Source organism: Asterias rubens, chromosome 3 (assembly GCF_902459465.1).
Source record: "Asterias rubens chromosome 3, eAstRub1.3, whole genome shotgun sequence".
Classification (NCBI taxonomy): Eukaryota; Metazoa; Echinodermata; class Asteroidea; order Forcipulatida; family Asteriidae; genus Asterias; species Asterias rubens.
In genome coordinates, this window is record NC_047064.1 from 1,195,021 (window position 1) to 1,217,443 (window position 22,423).

The 22,423-nt window shown below is 36.8% G+C and overlaps 1 protein-coding gene across 6 annotated transcripts in view; it reads left to right on the top strand.

The window, feature by feature from the left end:
• The first annotated feature begins 302 nt into the window (after window positions 1-302).
• Window positions 303-22,423, top strand: part of LOC117288051 (talin-1-like) — a 97,339-nt gene continuing 75,218 nt past the window's right edge. For all 6 annotated transcript variants that reach the window (XM_033768736.1, XM_033768734.1, XM_033768735.1 and 3 more), the window contains exons 1-3: window positions 303-373; window positions 17,585-17,757; window positions 18,424-18,521. In XM_033768736.1, the coding sequence (XP_033624627.1) occupies window positions 17,613-17,757; window positions 18,424-18,521 (243 nt within the window). In that variant the 5' untranslated portion in view covers window positions 303-373; window positions 17,585-17,612. The remainder of the gene's footprint in view (window positions 374-17,584; window positions 17,758-18,423; window positions 18,522-22,423) is intronic.

Here is a 22,423-nt window from a genome sequence, read left to right on the forward strand (position 1 = left end):
TGCTTGACCACTATCTCATTTGGGTATATGAGATTGAGATACAGTGCCTCATATGTGGCAGAGGGTACCTCATACACCACAACTTTATGTTATTTATTAAACACTTTTTTTATCAGTAAAAGTAGTACCACCCTAAATTCCTAAAAATAATTGGCAAAAGTGTTAAATTATACTATAAAGTCATCGCAAGGGGGCGGTATACATTAAGCATAATTTTCCCCTCTCTGTAAAGAACAACCCCTTTTTGAAGAAATGGTCGAATCATGACGTAAAATTTAAAGGCCGCCATTTTGAATATTAATCAGGGAGTCACCCATCACAAATCCGAAGCGCCAGCAGTGAGAGGACTTTCCCGTGCGATTGTTGTATTCCGGTAGGCCGAATTTATTAGATTATTTTGCCCCTGAAACTAACAATGCCTGTTAACTTGTGACATTTTGTTTATAATTTAGAGGTTTTCTTAGGACTTCAGTCCCGTGGACGGTTTGGTTGGTTGTTGGGGCAGATGACATGCCCGGGAAACTTCTCGTCCACGGAAGTAACTCGTGAGTGTGTGTGTGTGTCGTATACTGCAGAGTTAGTTTTTGAGTGAATTGAAATCTAGCTAGCACTGTACTGATTGTTGCACGTCAAAGTTCCGGTATTCCAAACTCAAATTTAAGCTGTAACTTACGTTAACTTACTGAACTTAGGCCTGTCACGTTCCGTTGTGGTTTAGTGACATGTTTAGATGAGGACGAGGTCAGCTTAAAAAAAGTATTCATTGGATTGGTTGGGTTCAGCAACAGTTGTGGAACACCACCAATGGTGGCACCATACAGTGTTGTTGTTTATTCAGGTAATAATTAATACATTTGGAACGAACTAGACTATGAGATGACCTGTTTAATCATTAATTTAATGTTAAAACCATGGAAGATAAAAGTTACAATTTAAGAGTTGCTGTCTTGTTGTTTTGTGTCAATTTGGGTCGTAAATTCTTTCGCATACTTCACCATGTATCATAATCCATCCAATTCCATACCTGCTTCTCTATTTAATTTTAAAGGGAGTCAAACAATTTGGAGCCTCTGTAATGCTATACTTTTTCAAAATCGTACTGATACTTCAGTCAACCTTTTCAGGTCTTTAGCCGGTGTGGCGGCTTCAACTTTCCGCTGTGTTCAGTTTTCCGAATGACCAAATACGGTAGCATTACGTCATGCGATGCCTGCGCACAGCAAGCGAAAGTAGTCCATTTTTAGTGCCTTATTGAGTCATCCATTACCCTCCGGTAGCTGTCATGGCGGCGTCCACGAGTCGAGTACAACTAGCGGCAAACGCGTGGATCGTATGAGTTGTTTTTTATGCAAGCAGAGTGTGACCTGCCTAAAGTTGTACCCATGAATACATGTAAAGATGGGGCAAGAGATTATGTGACTACACAGAAAAGAATCGTAATATAAACAACTTGGGGGTCACTGCTGAGAGAACTACAGTACTCGCCAGGGTACTCGCGGCGGTATCTGACAGGTCACCCGGAAAACTGAACACGCCGGAAAGCTAAAACCGTTCGAACAACGTGTTGATATGTCCGACTACGTCACCCGGAAAACTGAACACGTCGGATAACTGAAACCGCCACACCGGCAATGACTTCAGTTTTCTTTTAAAGGAACGTTACAGAATTGGTAAGTAACAAAAATCATGAAGATCACAGATTTACATAAAACTTACACGGTGTAATGATGATGATAGTAGAAAACATTAACTTGAGAATATTTCTGTCTGAAATGTCATACTTGATGAGAAATAAATAATCTAATTTCGCGTTTGGAGTTAATCGCTCAGTGAGCGTTTTATTCATTTTTCTTTTGGCATCGATGCAATGCAAAATTTGTAACCGGTTTTTCACTATTCTCCAGTGACCCAGATGATCGATCACTTTCAAACTTCTACAGGTTCGTCAATCGTCAGTTTATGTATCTCATGATGGATTACATAAAGCGCTTACACTGCCAGCAACTGTTTTGTTTGCAAAAACCATTTCTGTAATGTTCCTTTAACAACTCACCTTAACTTTCCCAACACACTGTATAAATTCACAATGGTCACCGTGGTTCGGGTGGTTAGCCTGCAAGACTTGCAGTCACAAGTTGTGGGTTTGAATCCTACCAAGCTATTGTAATTGCTGACTTGACAATGTCTAGAACAATATATTGATGAATGCAATTACTAATCATACACGTTAAAACAATGTTTGTGTGAGAAAAATTGGCTGTTGTCACATCCCCTTGTAGTAGTTCCACCGAGTTCCCTTGACGGGAAAATCATCTTAACAAACAAACAAACAAACAAATAAGTAACGCTAATGAAGCCTTTTTGCAGAGCTATGCAAAACATTTTTTTAATGAAATTTTCTGCTCAATACTCGTGGTTGTTTTGCTGTCAAAACACATTCAAACAAACTTGAATGGTCGGACCAACCATTCTGTGAAAGGGGTGTTGCAGGGGGTGTTGCCTCTTCAACGTGGCGCACAGGTGCCGTGGATGCATACATGTAGTGCACTAACAAAGTCAGTTGTGGTGTAAGCCAGAAGCCTTGTAACTTATCAAGTCCTTCCTTATTAAATTTGAAGTAAACCTAGGCCTACCTGAACAATTAGTGGGTTACACGTAGCAGTGGAAAGCAACAAATTAGCCAGCAGACTAGGTAGATAGAACTTTGACTTTTGAGGTGTTTTAACTGACATTTTGCCAGCAGATTTGAACCCTATTTCATTGACCTGCTAAAAATACAACAAAAGCAGCTAAACAAAAGTGACCCTTGCACCATAATAAGGTTACAGGCTATGAGCCAAAATGCCATTTCACATGTACAAGGGACTGGTCCCCTGCTAACTTTTGCTTAGAAGAATATTATTAAGCAATATTTTATGCTTTAATAATCACCTTTATGAAAATGAGCCCAGCTTTTAAAGGAGACCACTGAATTCCTTTTAAGAAGAGAAATGTGTTCTGTAGCAAATGTGTTCTATTGTGCTTGTTACTATTTTGCAAAGGAAATTAGATCTTGTAGAATAAACACAATCCAAGTTTCTGTAATTTCCTTGTTCCTCAATGAAATCTAAATAGAGGTAAAATTAATAAGATTACAATCAAAGTATAGCCACAGCTAGCTAGTAACACGGGATGTTGAACCGCAAACTCTATGAATTCTTTAAAGCATTTGATGTACAAGATCAATGACTGAGAAATAATAACAGAGTGCAGGTGCTCAAACAATGTATGACGCATCATAAATTAATTTGTTTTGTTTTGAAATAACCTCAAGAACTGTCATTAGGAAAGCAAATAACATGAGCAACTTTGTTTATAGTAAGAAAGAGTGAAGAAAGAGTGAAATGAACAGCTTCAATCATTTCTTTTCCTTGACATTTCTACGAGCAGTCAAATAATGTCAAATGAATGTAATGTAAATCGTTTGTTAGTTAGGATTTTACACTCTACAAGATTAGTTTGAACTTTAGATAAATTGTGACAATCTTAATTTGATTAATGGTACTGTAGGTTAAGATACTAAGACGTGCTTGCTTTGGCTTAGCAAAGGCTGTGTCCATAACAGCAACTTCGGCTTAAGCTAGATCGCGCGTCTGCCTATTCTTCAACACCGGCAAACTGCGATGATCTAGCCAAAGCTGTAACCGAAGTCACCGTTTCGAAACGGCCTCAGAATATTATTTGTTAAATTTCTGTTGTTGTTGAAGGCAAGTTGTTTATGTGTCCATCTTTCTTCAGTTTGTTTGTGTGTGTGGGGGCACCCTACTGATTTTCAATGGTGGACAGCAAGCTTGCCTATATATACACACTATATGTCTCTGCTTGCCACTGCTGTGACTTCCTGAGCCTTCATGTACATCCTGGCATTACAAGGCCATTCAACTATCCCTTAGAATAAGGTTATGGTATTGTTGGATTAAAGGAGTTAATTTGGGTTTTTTATTTCATATCATGGCTACTTGGCAGGAGTCCATTGCCATTGAGCACTTAGATGGATTTGTGCGCTTTATAAAATTTCATTATTAACATTATTTGTATTATTTTATTGCTCCATTGGATGTAAATGTCCTAGCACTGTTTTGTAAATTGTCAAATTATTGAATGGATCCAGGTGCCATACCAATCAGACATCAATGGTCGTAAGGTAATAGCAATCTTTAATAAGTTTTTTTTGTGGTACTCTTTGTTACTTAAAGATTCCAACAAGCTTTGTAGTCTGTGGTTAAGACATTTGCTCTTGAATGTCTTTGGTTGTAGGTGTGAATCCTACACGAGGTTGCCAGTAGACTTGGCTTAGACTGATTGTCACTGAGTAAACAGTGTTGAAGATGCATCGTTGCATCGTTGTTGGGCAAAAATAGATCATATTGTACTTCATCCCCAGTGTATTAATTACAAAAAGTTATCTCATAAAAAACATTATTGAAATGCAGACGAAAAATAAAAGATTTCAAAATGTTTAGAGTGTACTCTTAAGTTATGTCATGTAATGTTGTTTTTTTAATCAATATTTTTTTTATCAATACTACTTTATTTTTTAATTGTAATTTAAATTAAATTTGGCCTCTGGTCAAAACTTTTGAAATGTTTTTTTATAATTAGTAATTCCACGAAAGAAAAAAATTCCAAGAATGCTTCAAAAGATGAGTTTTCGTCAGACTATAAAACCTAGATTGGCATGCACTCTTATAAATGTACATCACATGTTTGTGGTTGAAGGGTCAATGGATACAGACAGTAAAATATTTAGACTAGTCACCAGTCCTTCGCAGTATTAATCATAGTGTACAATATAAACAGGGAACAAGCAATACGGAGTATCCATTCTACTCCACACTCATCATGAGGCAAATTTCCAGTCCCAAATACCTGGCATTCCAAAGCAAGGGTAGTGAAAGTTGAGATTGTCCCTAGCTTGTGGCCTCTCAGGACCATCAGACTTATGGTGATCTTGGACGGTACCATTTAAAAGATTAGGAGTTGCATTTTACAGCCCATCATCGGTTCTATAATCCCTACCTCTTTTGGGAACTTCACAAAAAAGCAAGCTTGAAATTGTTTGTGCAAACAGTTTAGAACTGTATTACATGTGCCATGCAGATGTTATTTTTGTACACCAACATTAATATTTAGTCTTGGAGAAACTCTCGGCAAGTCTATGGTAGAGTTACAGGCTACTTCTATGAGCTGAAGATTCGGTGCCCTTATATGTACTGGAGTAAAATGGTATCTGTGCATGGTACATGTTACAGATTGTGACTCTCTCAGTATATGTTGTTGTTTTTAGGGTATGATATTGTTGTTTTTTCCTGGACAAGTTTTGTTGTGGTTGGACACAAGTTCTAAACAAGCTTGATTGGACTAGTAACTAAATAGACTACATTGGTGTTTCATCAGGTATAGTTAGTTCATAAGCTCTTGTTTTTTAAACAGAAACATTTGAAAATAACATGTCATGTTTATTTGAAAGAGAAGGTGTTTGAAACTACATCTAATCACCTAATGGTAAACATGTGTTTAAATACAAATAATCTGTACTGCCATGTTGACTAACATTGGTTTGACACACAACATGTTCTAGGTAAGCTTGGGCGATATCACGATATTATCGAATATCGCGATATTAATTTGGAAACGATTGCGATATCGGATGGATTTGGTTTTAATCGAAACGATATATCGCGATATCGATTAAATATCGCGATGTATTTGCTAGCTGAGATATCTTGCACCCCATAGGTTTGGAGTAAAACCAGAAGAATAGGTCATTAGAACACCTCTCTTATGCTATGACTGTCTCTTCTACAACTTTCACTTGGAGTTTGAAGACTGATGATGTCAAATTTAATTAATCGCGATTATATCGAATATCGCGATATAATGTCGGCGATATATCGTGAATAAAATAAATCGATATCGCCCAAGCTTAGTTCTAGCTTGATTTGTTCCAGTACAAAACACTCTCACCAGTATTGTGCACAATGTCAAAGGTTACGTTTTGTGGATACATGTAGGTGTGACCTTAAATTAAGGTCACCAATTCTGTGAATCAATGTTTTTAATATTTAATTAGCATTACCTCACCTTACAAAACTGAATACCCCACATCCCGTTTATCTGTTATGTGATTCCATTCTCTGTCTTTTAGAATCATGTGCATGTAATAGAGTAACAGAAACTACCCTCTCTTTGCATACAAACTGCAAGGTATCAGTACTGCTATAGTGCAGTCCAATTTTGCCTTTGGGGATACTTAGTTTAGGGTTGGAGATACAATCTTTGCTGTATAGTTTGACCTTACTTAAAGGTTATTGTGTATTGTAGATCAATATCATAAAATAGCCAAGCATGTACGTGTGTGTACGTGACTTATTCTAAGGTACACAGTTTAATTAAGAACTTACAAGGTATGATACATGTAAACATCACTGGTGTTTGGAAGCATAAATAAGTGAAACACTCGGATCTGTCTTTGAACATTTCATCGCAATGCACTTTTATGAAAACAAAATTAAGGAAATATACTTCATTAGTTCAAATCAAGGAAATGTGCTTGGAGTAGAAAGATCTCTTAGTATGAACTTGGCAATTGTCAGGTTCTTGGCAATATATTTGAATGTTCAGTGTCTGATATCAAATTCAATCTTCAAGGGACAACATGTCACTGCATAAAAGACAAGCTATTCAGCGTCCGTGGGGACTTTACCAACATTTTATATTTCAGAACCAGTTCCTGAATAATGATTGATCACTGAATTCAATGATGGATCCCCTAGTTAGAAACACAACTAAGTGTTGCATTGACCTTTGACATCACTGTGGACCCTGGAGTTTATACTACAGCCAAAGTTTTCCCTTTCTATAACACTTAGCCCATTATATGGTCTAGGTTCTTCATGTCAAGTGATTAGACAACCTTAGTGGATTGTTGAATGGCAGTGATTGTGAATGGTGCATGGTTTGCTTTGTCAGTAAACAGTGAGCTACTAAGCTGGCTTTAGGTGGGGACAATGCAGGGTTTTTTCATCCATCATAATGGGTTACTGGTATGCAAGCTGGTATTTTTTATTATGTTCAGGTTTGGTTGTTTTGCTGTTTAGACCAGCGGATTATTTAAATATAACTGGAGAAGTAACTGTTTTTTTAGTAAGTAGACCTTCCATGTAAGGTGTGTGGTGACACCATGTAAAAATCTTGTTGTGAATAGTGGTAGCTCTTTGAGCTGGTTTGTGCTGCTCGCCATTTCGGTCCGTGTGCTCCGACTGTCTTCAACTGTGTAAAGACGTATAAGTCAACTTAAATCACTGTAGCTCGCAAGCCTGAGGAAACCTGTAGTCAACTTCCCCTACTCTTCCATGTTACATGCAAGTATTCTGGGTTCTTTTAGGTGCAATACCAATCTTAGTACACTGGACCATTCGAAGTTCAAATCAATTAAAATGTAACATGCCTGTGATATTTTTTCACAGGACTCGGGGAAAGTACTGAGTATACAGTGCTAACACACATTGTTGTATGGGTAAAAAACAAAATTAATATTCTTTATCCCCGATGCAAATTTAACATCTATTATAAAATGTTAAAGCATCTTCCTTGTCAGTGCCATGATCAGAACTCGAACCCATACCCTGCTGATCAGAAACATCAGAGCTTGAGTCTGGTCTTTTTAACCACTCAACCGTGACACACAAAGTACAAAACTGTTAAATGTTTAGCAAACATGGAGCTTATTTACATGTATAGAGCAATATTGGCCAGTTAATATTGAACGATGTCAGTAAAAATGACTTCTTTGGTTTTAATGATTCAAGTGAAAATTTGATTTTGAACATCTCAGACGATAGTCAGTGTGCACACCATTGCGGTGTTCTCCAACTTTGTCAACTAAAGGTTGTTATAGTGATGATCACAAACACAGCAACACATCTAGGTATAATGCTGACCAGTTTCTACTTCAGTAACAATAAGATGCTCTAGTTGTTCCCAGAGATTCCAGAATGACTGCACCTTCATGGTGAATGCTCATTGATGCTATACCAATGAGATACTGAGCGAATTTGACGTCAGCAAAATATACAGTAATTAAACGATGCGAATCCCCATTTTGACGTCATGATTTGCTTCACAGTCTGGTTCACTCACTTGAAGTATGAACCTGGCTTTCTACAAATCAGGCCTGGAATTTCATATTTGAGAAGGCAAGGCCGTTTTCATTTTACAAAGGCTACTTCAATATGAAAAATCTTCAAGTCTATGGGAAACTTTGAAGGGACACCAAGGCCAAAACCAGGGGCAACTGAGACTATGGCCTCCGTTATTCCATGGTTATTCCAGGCCAGACAAATACACAGGAACTTTAATGACTAGTCCTTGCTAAACAGTTGCAAACAAAACATTGTATACTATGTAAACTTCTGATTAAGTTTGCTGCTAAGTTTTCGAAATCAACCATCTAAACGCACACAACTTCGTGTGACAAGGGTGTTTTTTCTTTCATTATTATCTCGCAACTTTGATGACCGATTGAGCTCAAACTGTCACAGGTTAGTTATTCTATGCATACGTTGAGATACACCAACTGTGAAGGCTAGTCTTTGACAATTGCCAATAGTGTCCACTGCCTTTAAGCAGCTATGGATGAAGTGAGATGTATCCTATCTCTATAATCCAATGAGAGACTGTGGCCCAATTTCCTAGAGCTGCCTAACCAGAAAATTATTCCTTAACAATTTTCTGCTCAGCATTACAATGAGTAGGATACCAGTCACAAACTGTACACATTGGTAGTTTGGCTGGTAACCTTATTCTGGTAAGCATAGTTTATTGTGCTATAGTATTTAGCTTTGTTTGGGGCCCTGAACTACAAATTGGTCACAGCAACCATGCAAAATCTTTTGTGTACTTAAGTAGACCCTGGATTTCAAGGGAGGTTTTATTTACAGTTGAGGCTTTTGGTAAGGTTTCAACATATCAGTGGGTTTATGAACAGCTAAAGTGGCTCTTTGTTATGATCAATGTTTGTTTACAAATAGAATGGTAATTGTGGTTTATACACATTAATGAGGTACGCAGCAGTGTTGCAGTAACCAGTATTGTAATTTTGAGTCAAAATAGCTGACAATAGGAGACTTTCCAACGCTAGGCGGCAGCAGACATACCGGGTAAATTTCCATTGTTTACGTAGTTCTGAACATGCGCATAATTCTGAGAACAAAGGATTTACCCGGTAAGTCTGCTGCCCTCTATCGTCCCAGAAAGTCTCCCATTAAAACAAGCATGGGGTACATGTATACATTGTACATTGTAGTACTGTCTGAAATTCTCACATGATTTAAAAACAACGTGAAACAAATGAGAGATGCACTAAGAGTGGTTCCTTATAAACCATGAAACATCTGAATTCTCAACACTATTCATAATCATTTAAACAATCATTTTATTTCAACTTTTATTACAACATTACCAATGGAACAATAAAGGCATGTAAATGGAAATAGTTTTATGAATCTATCGTTCATAAAACTATAGGTTTTTCCAGTGAAGATTTTGACTGAATTACATGTAATTTTCATTTGGAAATTATAATTTTACCAAATAGTTACAAGTAATCATTGTGTAGGCCTATTTATGGTTATGGATCCAATGAATGTGAACAAGGTTCGAGCAATGAAGCCTCGAGTACTAAAGAAACCATGAAAGAAACGATTAAGAAATGATTAAGAAAAAACCTTCCAGGAGGTTTACTTTAGGGGCTTCCTCCTGAGGCATTTTCTTCAGGAATATTTTTACAAAATCAGCTTTTTAGACTTGCCAAGAACCCATGAGGCAAAGTCACGCAGCAAAGAAAGGTCCCACAATACACAATACACGCCATATGTACAGTATACGTGTGTCCCTACACCAGGCGTGCACTTCTCACCAGGGACCATGATTCATCACTGCTTGGTAGGATGCCAGTAGGCTAGGAAACTATCCAACAGTCTCCACTCCTAGTAATTCCCTACCAGTCCCTGTTTGTTTTTCATTCATAAATTATAATCCTGTAATTTGATTATGAGGAATTTCTGGCCGCAGTTGACCCCCATGTGACCTTCAATGTGGAGTGTTGTACACAATGTGTAGTATGATCCCAGGGTAGATATCGGAATAATAATAAATATGATATTCTTGTTTTGTCAAAGTGTTTTGAAAGTGGCAATTAGAAAAATGAAAAAATAGAATTAGCTTTTGCAAACTTCTTACCCTCCAATAGGACCTGTGGTATAAATGCAAAAAATAGTAAATAAGGCCTGATGTTTTAACCCTAGCAGAGCCTTTCTCGAAGGCTAAATGAGAGACTCTGCTAGGATCGACGAAACGTTGAGAGAAATGGGGGTTGTAACAATAAATGAGAGACTCTGCCATGGTCAAAACTTCGGGCAATTAACTATTTTTTTACAATTTTGGAACAAATATTGTACATGCCTAAATAGCTAAAGTTGGCAGTACAGTATACATTACACTGTACATATTGTAAAAATTAAACTGCGTTGCAAAATACATTGTATTTTATAAATATTTTAATCACTTAGGAACAGTTCAAACCGTTCAATTTTCACAGACAAATAGTTTGTAAAGACGCCGCTTCAGTAAGGAAGCATGATTTTATTACATTAATTAATAATTGGCCAATATTATTTATAACCAGCAATCTGATTCAAGGATTTTCTCTATTACTAGTGACACACACATGGGTTCTTACAAACTCTCAGTGTTCACAGTCAGTAATCGTATCCCTCAGTAATCGTATCCCTCAATCCGCCAGGATAGTTGTAGACTGGAGAGTTAAAGCGGAGCAGACCATGTGTTAAAATTTTGTCATATTTGTCTACTTTTTTATTTCCCAACATTTTAAATATTCAATTGGGAACTCGAGTAAATAGAATTAGCTGTTACTAGCTACTTACCAACCAAAAGGACTCTACATGTTGGTATCAATGCAAATAATAAATAATGGTCTGATGTTTCGAACCCAGCAAAGTCTTTTTAGCCTTTGAGAAAGAGCCTGTTAAGGTTAGCAAGTCAGGCAATTAACTATTTTTTGCAATTGGGAACTTGTGGAAATGTTTTTAAAAAAATAATAAAAAGTTTGCCAATTTTGTATACATGTACATGGTCCATCCTAGGTCAAGAGGTCAAGAGATACGATTGTTGCAGCCACGTAGGTATACAAAAAATACAAATTGGAAACAACACTGAAAACTGTCTCTTTGCCTTGAACCGTTCAGAGACAGTTAAAAAATTCCAGAGCTAGACCTTATAGTACATCTTATAAATATCATAACCCTGTCCGATAATCAAAAATAATCTGCAGACATTAAGAAATCCTCTCCATTGCACGTACTAATTCTACATATTGCATGCATGATTCGCACATCATAAAATTGACGCACGTTTGATGCTCGGTGTGAATCAAAACGGACTTCCCTTGGGAGCCTATACTGCAGATCTTTACAGCCTACTAATTAAAGTCGCTAGTGGTAATACTAAGAGCTGCTACATTTGACACTTGCGGCCGTCAAAACCAATCAAGAAACGTTTCTTACGTACTGATGAAGTCATCCACATAATATCTCTTGACAGTTTAAGTGACGTTGTGTAACACCGTTTCTTGGCGAAATAAGTCTCTCCTTATGAGAGATATGATGTGAAATTTGATTAACAATTAATAGATTCTTTGCTGGAATGATTAGAGAGGAAGAAGTCAGTTGAATATTATGACTTAAAAATTATGAAAGTTTCGGGGGGGAAAAAGGGAAAAACATAAGGGAAAAAGTTTGCTAGAAAGTGTGTTGGAAGTCTGAACTATCCTGATAATAATTGACTTTTTTGTTGACATTGTCCTCCTTGCCTTTGCATTGTTTCAGTAGACATAGTTTTTGAAAACTAGGATTCGAACTCCCTCTAGCCACCGAGCTAACTCGGTGGTCTAGTGGTAAGACATCTGCTCTAGCAACGCAAATGTCATGGATTCAAATTTCACACAAGTTATTTGCCTGTTGAGTTTTCCCACCGAACTTTGGAAAGTATTGAGTATAGACTGCTTAATACACATCGTCATAAGGGTAAAAACAAATTACATTCATTCCATTGTTGACAATTGAGTTACAATGTACATGTATTTACTAACGATACCAACCAGCCATAGTTGTGCATGTTACGCAACCCTTATGTGATGGTCAATGTTCGTTCTTGCCAACCATAGCGTGTACAGCTTATGTGATGGTCAATGTTCGTTCTTGCCAACCATAGCGTGTACAGCTTTTTTTGTAGTTATAAATCCTGTTAAAGGCCTATGTCTCAAAGGCCATAAGCTTTATTTCTCTAAGAGTGGCCTACAGGTATGATTTCTTAGGTTTTTTGTCTGATTTCTTGATTTTCTCAAAAGATAGTATGTAAACTTCTTACCATCTGAGAGGTATTGGGTCAAGAATAAAGGAAGGCCTTGTGCTTTCAAACGTATGAAAGAACCCACTGGGCTAGTAAAGTTGGGTTTTACTGGGATGTATTTTTGGTACATGGTTCAGGAATGTTTATGTTTGTCCAATCTCATCCTTATTAATAAAGGTTTACTTGACACTGAAGTGTCCTCTTCTCAGGTCAAGTAGCCATGCCATTCAGAAATGGCATTCCATGCCTAGACATAGACCTTTTCAGTTGGCAGGATTTGCAACTTTGCATGACGGGAGTACAATCGTGTGAGGGTTGCAGCAGTAGCACCTGACAGATGTGTAAATCTCTTTTGAGTAGTATGAGTAGTGTTGGCTCTGAAAAGAACCGGTGGTTGACAACTCCTATTTTGAGTAGTCTTGGTCCTGAAAAGAACCAGTGGTTTTCAAAGTTTGAGGCAATTGTGGAAATGTGTAAAGATCTGTGACTGACTTGTGATATTGAACCACTGGAGTGAACAATCAGTGTCCAGTACACATTTACTGATCACTGTTTCAGCACCACTGCAAGATTCTGGGTTGTCTGTTCATTGTTATTATGATGGAATTGGTCGGCTAGTTGGCCAATCAGCACATGTTCATCCAATCAAACAAAGTCAGTGGAAATCCCAAGAAGTGACAACTCAGACTATTTAGAATTACTTTTAAGCTGTGTCTACTGGATATGTAACATCTGTCATGATTGGCTGATCATGTAGCCAATCACAACACCCAAGGTTTGAATCATTCATGAAGCAGATATTCCATTGAAAGAATATAAATTGGCCACTGTAGCCAACTGTAGCCGTAGTTGTAGCCATAGTTGTAGCCGTAGTTGTAGCGCACCTCATTTCTCACATCTGTCACTTCTGTATCAAAGTCATAAGGAGGTCACTACCTGACATCGTCATACTTGCATTGATCCTTGATAACACTTGACCAGCCTTGTAACTTAACAATGTTATCGCAACGTTTGGTATCGCAAAATGAAGTTCAGGATGAAGTTCAGGCAGTCAAGTTGTAATGTAAGATGCCTAGATCTGATAGGGTGGCAAAGCTCAATAAGAAAAGGAAAGGCAAAAAAAATGAGTTTTCTTTTAATGGACAATGACATACTGCCAGGTGGTGTGCGCTTCATTGAGCCAAGTTTATGGCTTTGACTGTGGCTTTTTCAGTAAGCCAGTGGCTGACAGTCTTTGCCAGTCAATACAAAATCATCTTGCAACATTTTCAATTTGATTCTTTCATTAATGGCAACACTCTCCTTGTAATGAGTTGCTATGAGCTGTGTGGAGCCAGGGATCGGTTGGACAATTTCTGATGTCTGGTAGAGGCTGTCATGGCATGGGGTCCAGACCACATGGTCTGTTTTTACATCTTATATTCTGTTATAATGCTCTGGAGCATTTTAAGGACATGTTAACAAAAGAAAAATACATGAACAACCTCCTTAGAAGAATATAAATGAAGGACCATCTTGTTAAAAAAAGGTTGATTTATTTATTAATTTTTTGAAATAGGTTTTATTGACCAGGGGATTTTAGGTGTCAATCGCAGTTGGTACATAGGGCCTATGTATTTTGAAATGAAGCCTTGATTCATAATAACTGACAAGTTAAACAAATATTTTTGGATTGTGTGATGGATTTATAATTGAGGATAGATTTTGGTTGGCCTGGAAGATGGTTCATACTTGACAGTGATATAAATGGACTCCAATGACACAAAATTACAGTCCTCAAGCGATTCATCAAATTTGATGGTAAATTTGTTGCAATCATTGGCATAAATCTTAGTTTATTACATTGTAATATACTTAGCAATTGACACTTAGTAATAGTAATTGGAAATCGCCATTTAAAAATTTCAAACTTAAATCTTATCATTGACAGCTGTTGTGAGTTGAAGCCTTTCTCACTGGTTGAAGCTAGTGAAACATCCAATGGGAATGTTCTTGCTCGATACAAGAACGGAAAGTCATTTCCTAGAATTTACTTCTTAGAACTGAGTGTCTTATAAATTATGACGACTTTCAGTTGCTCATGGACATGACATGTAGACGTAAGATATATATATTGGAAGACATGGGCTGTTCCTTGCCGGAAGTGAAATAAATAAATAGTGACAAAAAATAGTCCCAAACGAAGCCATCGGCAAACTGAGTAAGACATTTCCTACCCTAGTAACCATTACATCTCAAGTACCGTTCTGTTCTGCTCTCACACAGTAACTTAGAGATGACGTAACTGCACTTAACCACACAACGGCATCTTGGCCACCCTCTTAAAACAATAATAGCTCCTCATTTGGAAATGTTAATGGAAAGAGACACCTTTCCTGAAGGAGCTTAATGCTTCAATAGAGGCCAGCAATCATATTAAATGGAGAGAGTTGGAGTCGGCTGGCATTTCCAAAATGCAAATGAAGTTGTTACTTGCACGCACTGTGTGCTGAACGCTCCACAGCAGTAATAAACTTATTCCACTACATTTACTTTGTAGACGCTCTCAATTGAGTTACTTAATTAGGATTTTTTTTTTAATAGGCGGTGGATGTATTTTCTAAATTCAATTTTGTGCTTGGTTTTCAATAAGGTATACTTGATATATTGCAACGTAGATGTTACACAGGACATGTACAGGATTATTTGGAATGTATTAAACTATAGCAAATTGACAACCAGAACGGTAGTTAGAAGTGCTGCCCAGATTCCCGGAAGTGACTTGAGAAAATGGAACGTTTGAGAAGCCATAAATACGTCCTAAAATCCGATCTAAATCATCTAAGGCAGAAGGAATGAAATAAAGGTTTTTGAAGGGATTTGTGAAAGATTACTCCCTAAAAAAAATCATGTTTTCAAAGAAAATTACGAAATGGTTGTCAGCGTTTTTGAGAAAATGTGGCTTTTGTGTTACTTATTCATTCAGGGAAGGAAAATAAAAATAAAAAAAGCTTTACACTTTACATAAACATTTCTTAGAATAACTGGTTTGACTTGTTGTAGCACCACTTAGTTTCATATCAGTACAAACTTTGCATCAAGCAAGATCCTAAAACATCACTCATTCCCTTTCCCATGTTGTTGACTGTTGACTCAACTATGCATTCTTGGACATCATGGCAAAACATGGTCTTAGAACGAAAGCATCCAGAAGTATAATATTTATTCCAGATGTAAATTATTAGCGATGAGATTCTTGATGAATTATTCATGGATGGACGTTTGGGAATGATGACACAAGGGCAACAGTCATTCTTGGAATATCTTAGCTATGTCTTTCACCATTCTATGCAACCTTTCATGAGAAAGTAACATCTTGGAGTCCTCGGACGGACATTGATCAAGTAGATATCATGTTTCATCAATTCTATAAATTGTTACTTTCACACTGTCTCTTTAAGTTTAACTACCGTATACATGCTCTAATTTTTTGGGTAAAAGTCTTTCCCTTTCGAACTGATTTTCCTTTTCTGATGAACGTTGTGACATAAAATTCCAGTCTCGTTGTGTGTTAATTTGTTTACTTTGAAGGCCTGATACTTCTTTCTGGTAAGTGCAAGTCGGTTTTCAACATTTAAAGGGGCACCAAGGCAATGACCAGGGGCATGGAGGAAATTATCTCCGTTACCTCTAGAATTTTAGGCCAGTGGTTGATGTAATGTACATGTAAAGAAATAGGCAGTGTATTAAATACAGTCAACCCTTGTTATAAAGACCAAAGAGTTCTGCATATAAAGAGTACATTCTAAAGTCCCGAATGTTGTTTCTACTTTGTGTTTCTTTGTTTTACTGTCCTCTTGTATGCATGTTTCTGTTATAAACAAGTAATTTGGCCAGTCCCAGTGATCTTGTCATACATGTAATCGTACTGTTTTTATCTTTTGTATTTCGCCTGTATATTGTAATACTTTTCAGAGTTGTTTATATTATATTTCGATGTATTTTTGTATAAATGGTAAATTTTAGTGTAATTTTTATATAACATATTTTTAGACAAGCAAAACCAAATCGAATTTCACTGTACTAATATTTGTCTTGTACAAGTGACAATAAAACATTATTCTGTTTTTAATGTAACACAGAGAGTTAACTGTAACTCATCTGCTACACCATCCTTATTAGTTAAACCGGTGCGTGTTGTATGCTACACTATCCTTCAATATGAGTACATGTTGAACATTGTTTCACACTGAAGCGTGAATGACATTCCCTGCCACGTTTGCCCTCATCTGAAATTAATTCAATAAAACGCACTGAACTGAAATGTACTTTTATTTCTTTTCCCGATTGGTAACAACCTTCTGCTTGCAATTATACAAGCCTGCCAACACTCTTCTCTTGAAGTGGTTCTTAAGTTGTCCTTGGATGTACTTGTAGTATGGGACTGAGTTTTCTTATCATGTCAGGCTTAATATATTCTATTTGGAAAATTACATTAGGGGTGAAAGAAGTTTCCAGTGGTTGCTTTCTGTCAAGGGATACAGAAACTAGATTTGATTTTGAAAATATTACAGGAGACTTTTAAGATGCAACGCCAAGATTTAAAGTCGTTTTTTTTTAAGGAGAGTTTATGCAATCCATTTTAACCAGCTCTCCAGTTCCAACATTGCTCAGCCACAATCGTGTTATAAACATACCAAATAAAGAGCAAACCAAATATTGAGCAACTCTTTGCATTTGACAAACTTAATTACTTTTTATTCTTCAATGACACAGCGTTGAATTCTTGATTTCAAAACAATGTTGAGATAACTGTTATACATCAGTGTTTTTAAAACTACGGCAAAGCATTAGCACCCAGAATGTGTAACTGATTGTGGCTGTGTATAATCATCAAAAGATCTGTGAAAATGTCATCTAAATTGATGGTGTTTTTGTTTTTGAGAATACATCTTAATTTTCTCACTATTTGACAAGAGAAATAAGATAAGATTTAAACACATTTTCTCAACAGATATCAACAAGTCAGACAGGTATATTTTTTTAAATAAATTAATAAACCAAACAAGATATCGCTGACTTGCAATTTGCATTGTAATTAACAATCTTTGTGTATCTTTACGTCATTCTTTTCCAGATAACTGTAGTAACACCAGCCAGCCACAATGGCGTTGAAGATTTCATTGAAAATCAACATTGTGGCTGCAAACAGCACTAAGACCATGCAATTTGATCCAACGGGGCTGGTCTATGACGTTTGCAGATGCATTCGAGAGAAAAATCCGGAGGCTGCTGCGTTACTAGGGCAACGTAAGTTGACATATTGATCAAGTGGTTACCAAATACAGGAGTTGTGACTTGAAATCTTGTTTTTTTTTGTTCTTGTATGACTTGATTTTCTGAAAGGGCATCTCAGGTTGTCAAGTAGAATATAATTTGATGTTTACTGCATCGATATTGGCCTAAATTTGGTTGATCAACAGACGTGTCTAAAGTACAGGATCAGTCATAATTCAATTCAATTCAATTCAACTTGGTTTAATTTACAGTTTGACTATTGACTATTGTCCGAAGACTAAACAAGTAAAGTTTACAAAGATGAAAGATTTCAGTAAAAAATGACAGATTAAGAAGATGTTGAATTATATAAAGTTTAACACAGAAATGTTTTTTTTTTTTATAATTATGAAAATACATTATTTATACAATATCCAAATTGATGAAACAGTCTCTGTTGAACAGAGAAAAATTTACTAGACAGTGATTTGAACATATGACCTCCGGTTTAACTACGAGCCCTCTACCAACTGAGCTATGTACATTGTAGCCCTACGATGGCTGTCTCCTTATTTATCAATATCGAAATTACTTGGATACAAACATTTAAAGTCAAACTGTGAAAGATTTTCAGCAACTATTCCTGGGATTTTTCCTGGTAGTAATGCATACTAATTGTATTTTTTTTCTTATTTGTAGCCAATGAATATGGTCTCTTTCTTTCTGATGAGGATCCTAAGAAAGGTGTGTGGTTGGAGGCAGGAAAGACACTGGAACACTATCTCCTTAGAGCAGGGGTAAGAGTTAAGGTTCACTCGCTAGGATGTCTTGTAACTTTATTTTATCCAAAGCTGTCAACGGTCTAATTTTCCTGGGACAGTCCCATTTTGTGCATTTCCTTACTTTCATAATTAAATAAAATTTAAAAAAATGTGTGTCAGTATTTGCTACTGTGTGAATTTAAGCCCTCAAGCGGCCCTGGTAAATGTGTAGCTCTTTGAGCTTCCGGGGGCGTGGTCCCCTAGAAGGGGATCCACACCTGAAACCCACCAGTGGCCTAGACGTTTCCCCTGGACCCCAAACTGAGGGTATTTCTATTTCCACTATTCAAAAGTTGGCTTGTTTGATAGTCAAAGGGAATGTAACTGACGCTGATCAGAGTATCAGCATTCTCCCTTCACAAGGGTCAGATGACCAGATGCTATTGCTAGTAGTTAAAGCACCCGAGGACCTGTTAAAATTCACTCCAAGTGGTCATCTATTCAGTGTTAAGCCAGGTTCATACTTCCTGCTAATGTGAAGCGAATGTTGACGTCACAAATTCGCAACGAATAAATCTCTGCGTGGGCAGAGATGTGACGTCAAATTCACCTCAAATTCGTTTCGCATTTACATTCGCATGAAGTATGAACCAGGCTTTAAAAAGCACCCCTGTTTCATTTGAAATAGGGTCAAGTGAACAAGGTGATGGACAAGTGAATTGACAAGCATGCTGGCCAGTTATTGAAAAAGTTCAGGGCAAACCCTGCATGTGAAACAGTGTGAACATGTACATGTATATTAGTAGAAGATATTACATGGACAATGTATGTCATGTCTGAACTACATGTAGTTGCTGTGGCTACTGCTGTGGCTACTGCTGTTGCTTGGCTGCGACTCTGGCTGTTTGATTGCCAAGTTAACATTTAGTAGAGGAACACCCTTGGCAACAGCCAAACTCAGTACTGGCCTTATTCAAATATTGACTGCATTGAGGTGGAATAGTAAAACTATCATCTGAAGGTGATCCCTTGAGCCTCCTCAAATAAAACACTCCTAGAGAAGTCAATTTCACAAGCAATATGCAGTCAATATTTATTTTATAATACCTCTTGCAAAGAGTCTGCATATAGCGTTGTAGTACCTGCTGGTAAGATTTGAACTGCTTCTAGCCACTGGCCTAGCTTGGTGATCTAGTGGAGAGACATTGCTCCAGCAATGCAAAGGTCATTGGTTGGATCCCACCTGGGCCCAATTTCACAGTGCTGCTAAGCACCAAAATTTGCTTAGCATGACATTTGTTGCTTGATTAAAACAGGAATGCCATCCAAATTTCCAGTCTTCGCATGTTGCTTCTTACTGGTATTCAGCTGTTGTTTGCTAGTCCTGAAAATCATGTGGAAATTTGGTTGGCATTCCTGTTTTTATAAAGGGAGAAATTTCATGCTAAGCAAATTTGTGTGCGTAGCAGCACTATGAAATTGGGCCCTGAGTGATTTGCCTATGGAGTTGTTTTTCACAGAACTTGGGAAAGTATTAAGTATACAGTGCTTACATGTAGTACACATCGGTGAAGGGTAAAAGCCAAATTATAGATTCTGCACTTATGTTTAGAGGCGTTTTGAATGTTTCGGCAAATTTTGATAGAGGTTTAAATTTGGCAAGATGAATAATGGAAAAATGAGTTGCAAAATGGTCACTGGCTTTAACATGTACGTCTTGCCTTGTAAATTCATGTTTGTCTCTCAATGTGGCCAAGCCTTGTGCCATTTCAACTGATATCCTGTTAGTCTAAGTTAGTTTGCCATATCATTACATATTATTTGGTTCATGTCTGGCTATAACCTAAAAAAAAAGAAAAAAAGAAAAAAAGGTGACGGCAGAGCCATTTTGTTGAAACCGGATGAAAACATGAAATATTATCCATCCTGGAAACCATTGATACTGTGATATCCGTTACCATTGCAGGCAAAATGTCATGAAGATGATTTTCAGGAAAGAAGTCTCTAAAAAGGGAGTCTCTTAGTTTTAAAAAACACAACTGATCAAAATGGTTAGGTCGAATCAAAATGGTTAGCCTGAATAAAAACGGTTAGATTAAACCAAAATGGTTAGCCTGAATAAAAATGGTTAGATTAAATTAAAATGGTTAGGCCAAATAAAAATGGTTAGCCTGAATAAAAATGGTTAGATTAAATTAAAATGGTTAGCCTGAATTCAAAATTCTTGTTATTATTTTTAGTCAATTAAAAGCTTTGCAAAATGTCTCATTGCAACTTTGTATGTTGAACAGTCCTAAGAAATTGGTTATTGTCGATGGGAAATTTCCTTGATGTGTACCTTCTCTAATTTGATGAGGAGCTACTCTCAAAAGTATTTTCACACCAAACAAAGTTTTATCCAATAGGAAAGACTGAATTATTGGTCTTTGAAAAAAGCATAGCACCTCAGAATAACAGATTGAGGCAGGAAAGTACAGTTGGTACATGTACATGTAGGTGTAATGGAAGAGGAGACCTACCTTTAATGCAGAAAATGGCTGTGATGGTATCTGTTATAAAAAAGACTTTATCTTCGTGTCATTAGTTTGAAATGGATAGCGGAGGGTGTTGTCTGAAATGTGAATATTTTTCGACGATTATGGACACATTGAATAAAACAATCTATTAAAGCCGTTATCAGGTCGCATACTTCCTCTACATTATGCAGGTGTTTTCTCTTAAAGGGACACGGTACCTTGGATTGGGCATAACAAAGATGGTTAAATGGTGGACCGTGTTTAATCACAAAGTACAAGGAAAACCAGACAATTAATGTTGACACTGTTCTTACATGTGTGACAGGTATAAAGTAAAACCCCCAATTAAATAATTTCATTAGGCATTTGTTTTCTTTTTAATGAATATTCCTATTGTCGGGTGCCACCATTGGTGACCCCCTTAGCTAGATTGTTGTTGGTTTAGAGAGAGTGGATTCATTCAACTTTTCAATTTCAAGTAATTTACTTTTGATTTAAACCTGTTTAGATTTTATTATGAACGGTTTTACAGTCTTGTTATGTTACTACTTGCTATTTCTCAACCATTGTAAGACAACTATTTATAATTAGCTGTTCCGACCGTCCGTCGGAACAGGTATTGTTTTCGTCTAGATTTTTATTGTTTTTAGCTGTTCCGACCGTCCGTCGGAACAGGTATTGTTTTCGTCTAGATTTTTATTGTTTTTATTATTATTATTCTTTGTTTCTCCCTAAATCCCATAGTGTTTGTACACGTTTTTGCGGCAGCCTAATCTCCTAAACCATAATACGAAAGAGTGAGTTTATTATACCAAATTGAAGCTTAGAACATAAGCTTAATTCTTATCGTAAAAAATGTTAAAATTGTTAATTAATAATCCCCAATTAAGCTTATGAATATTTAATTAGCAAACCTTGTTAACACCATATCTCAAAAAGTAGACCGCCGATCCTGAAACTTTTTTCAGCTATACACTAGTCAGGTCCTGTTAATGTGATTTCCGACATAAAATTCTGGACGACGTCACCATGACGTCATGTAATGCACGTTTTGTGTCTGTGCACAAACACAATGGCTCTTCAAATCTATACTTTAAACTGGTCAAAAACACAATAACTTCTAAATAATTTATTTGTTAGTTTCCTAAATACCATATTATGTGTAGAAAAATACACTGATTCTAATAAGATTTGTTTCAGTCCATAAAAGCAATCAATGTTCGTCTATTAATTAATTAATCAATTAGAATCTTGGCATCATGGGTACAACGTAGTACTTCATGAATTGGGTGCAGTCACTTTCATTGTAATGTTTAAACATCTCTATGGCTCTTGCAACACACTGCGACCTGTATGGGTTGAGGACTCTCGGGGAGAGTCTGAGAAGACGATGTCGTGATGTTTGCATCTTTAATTTGTTTT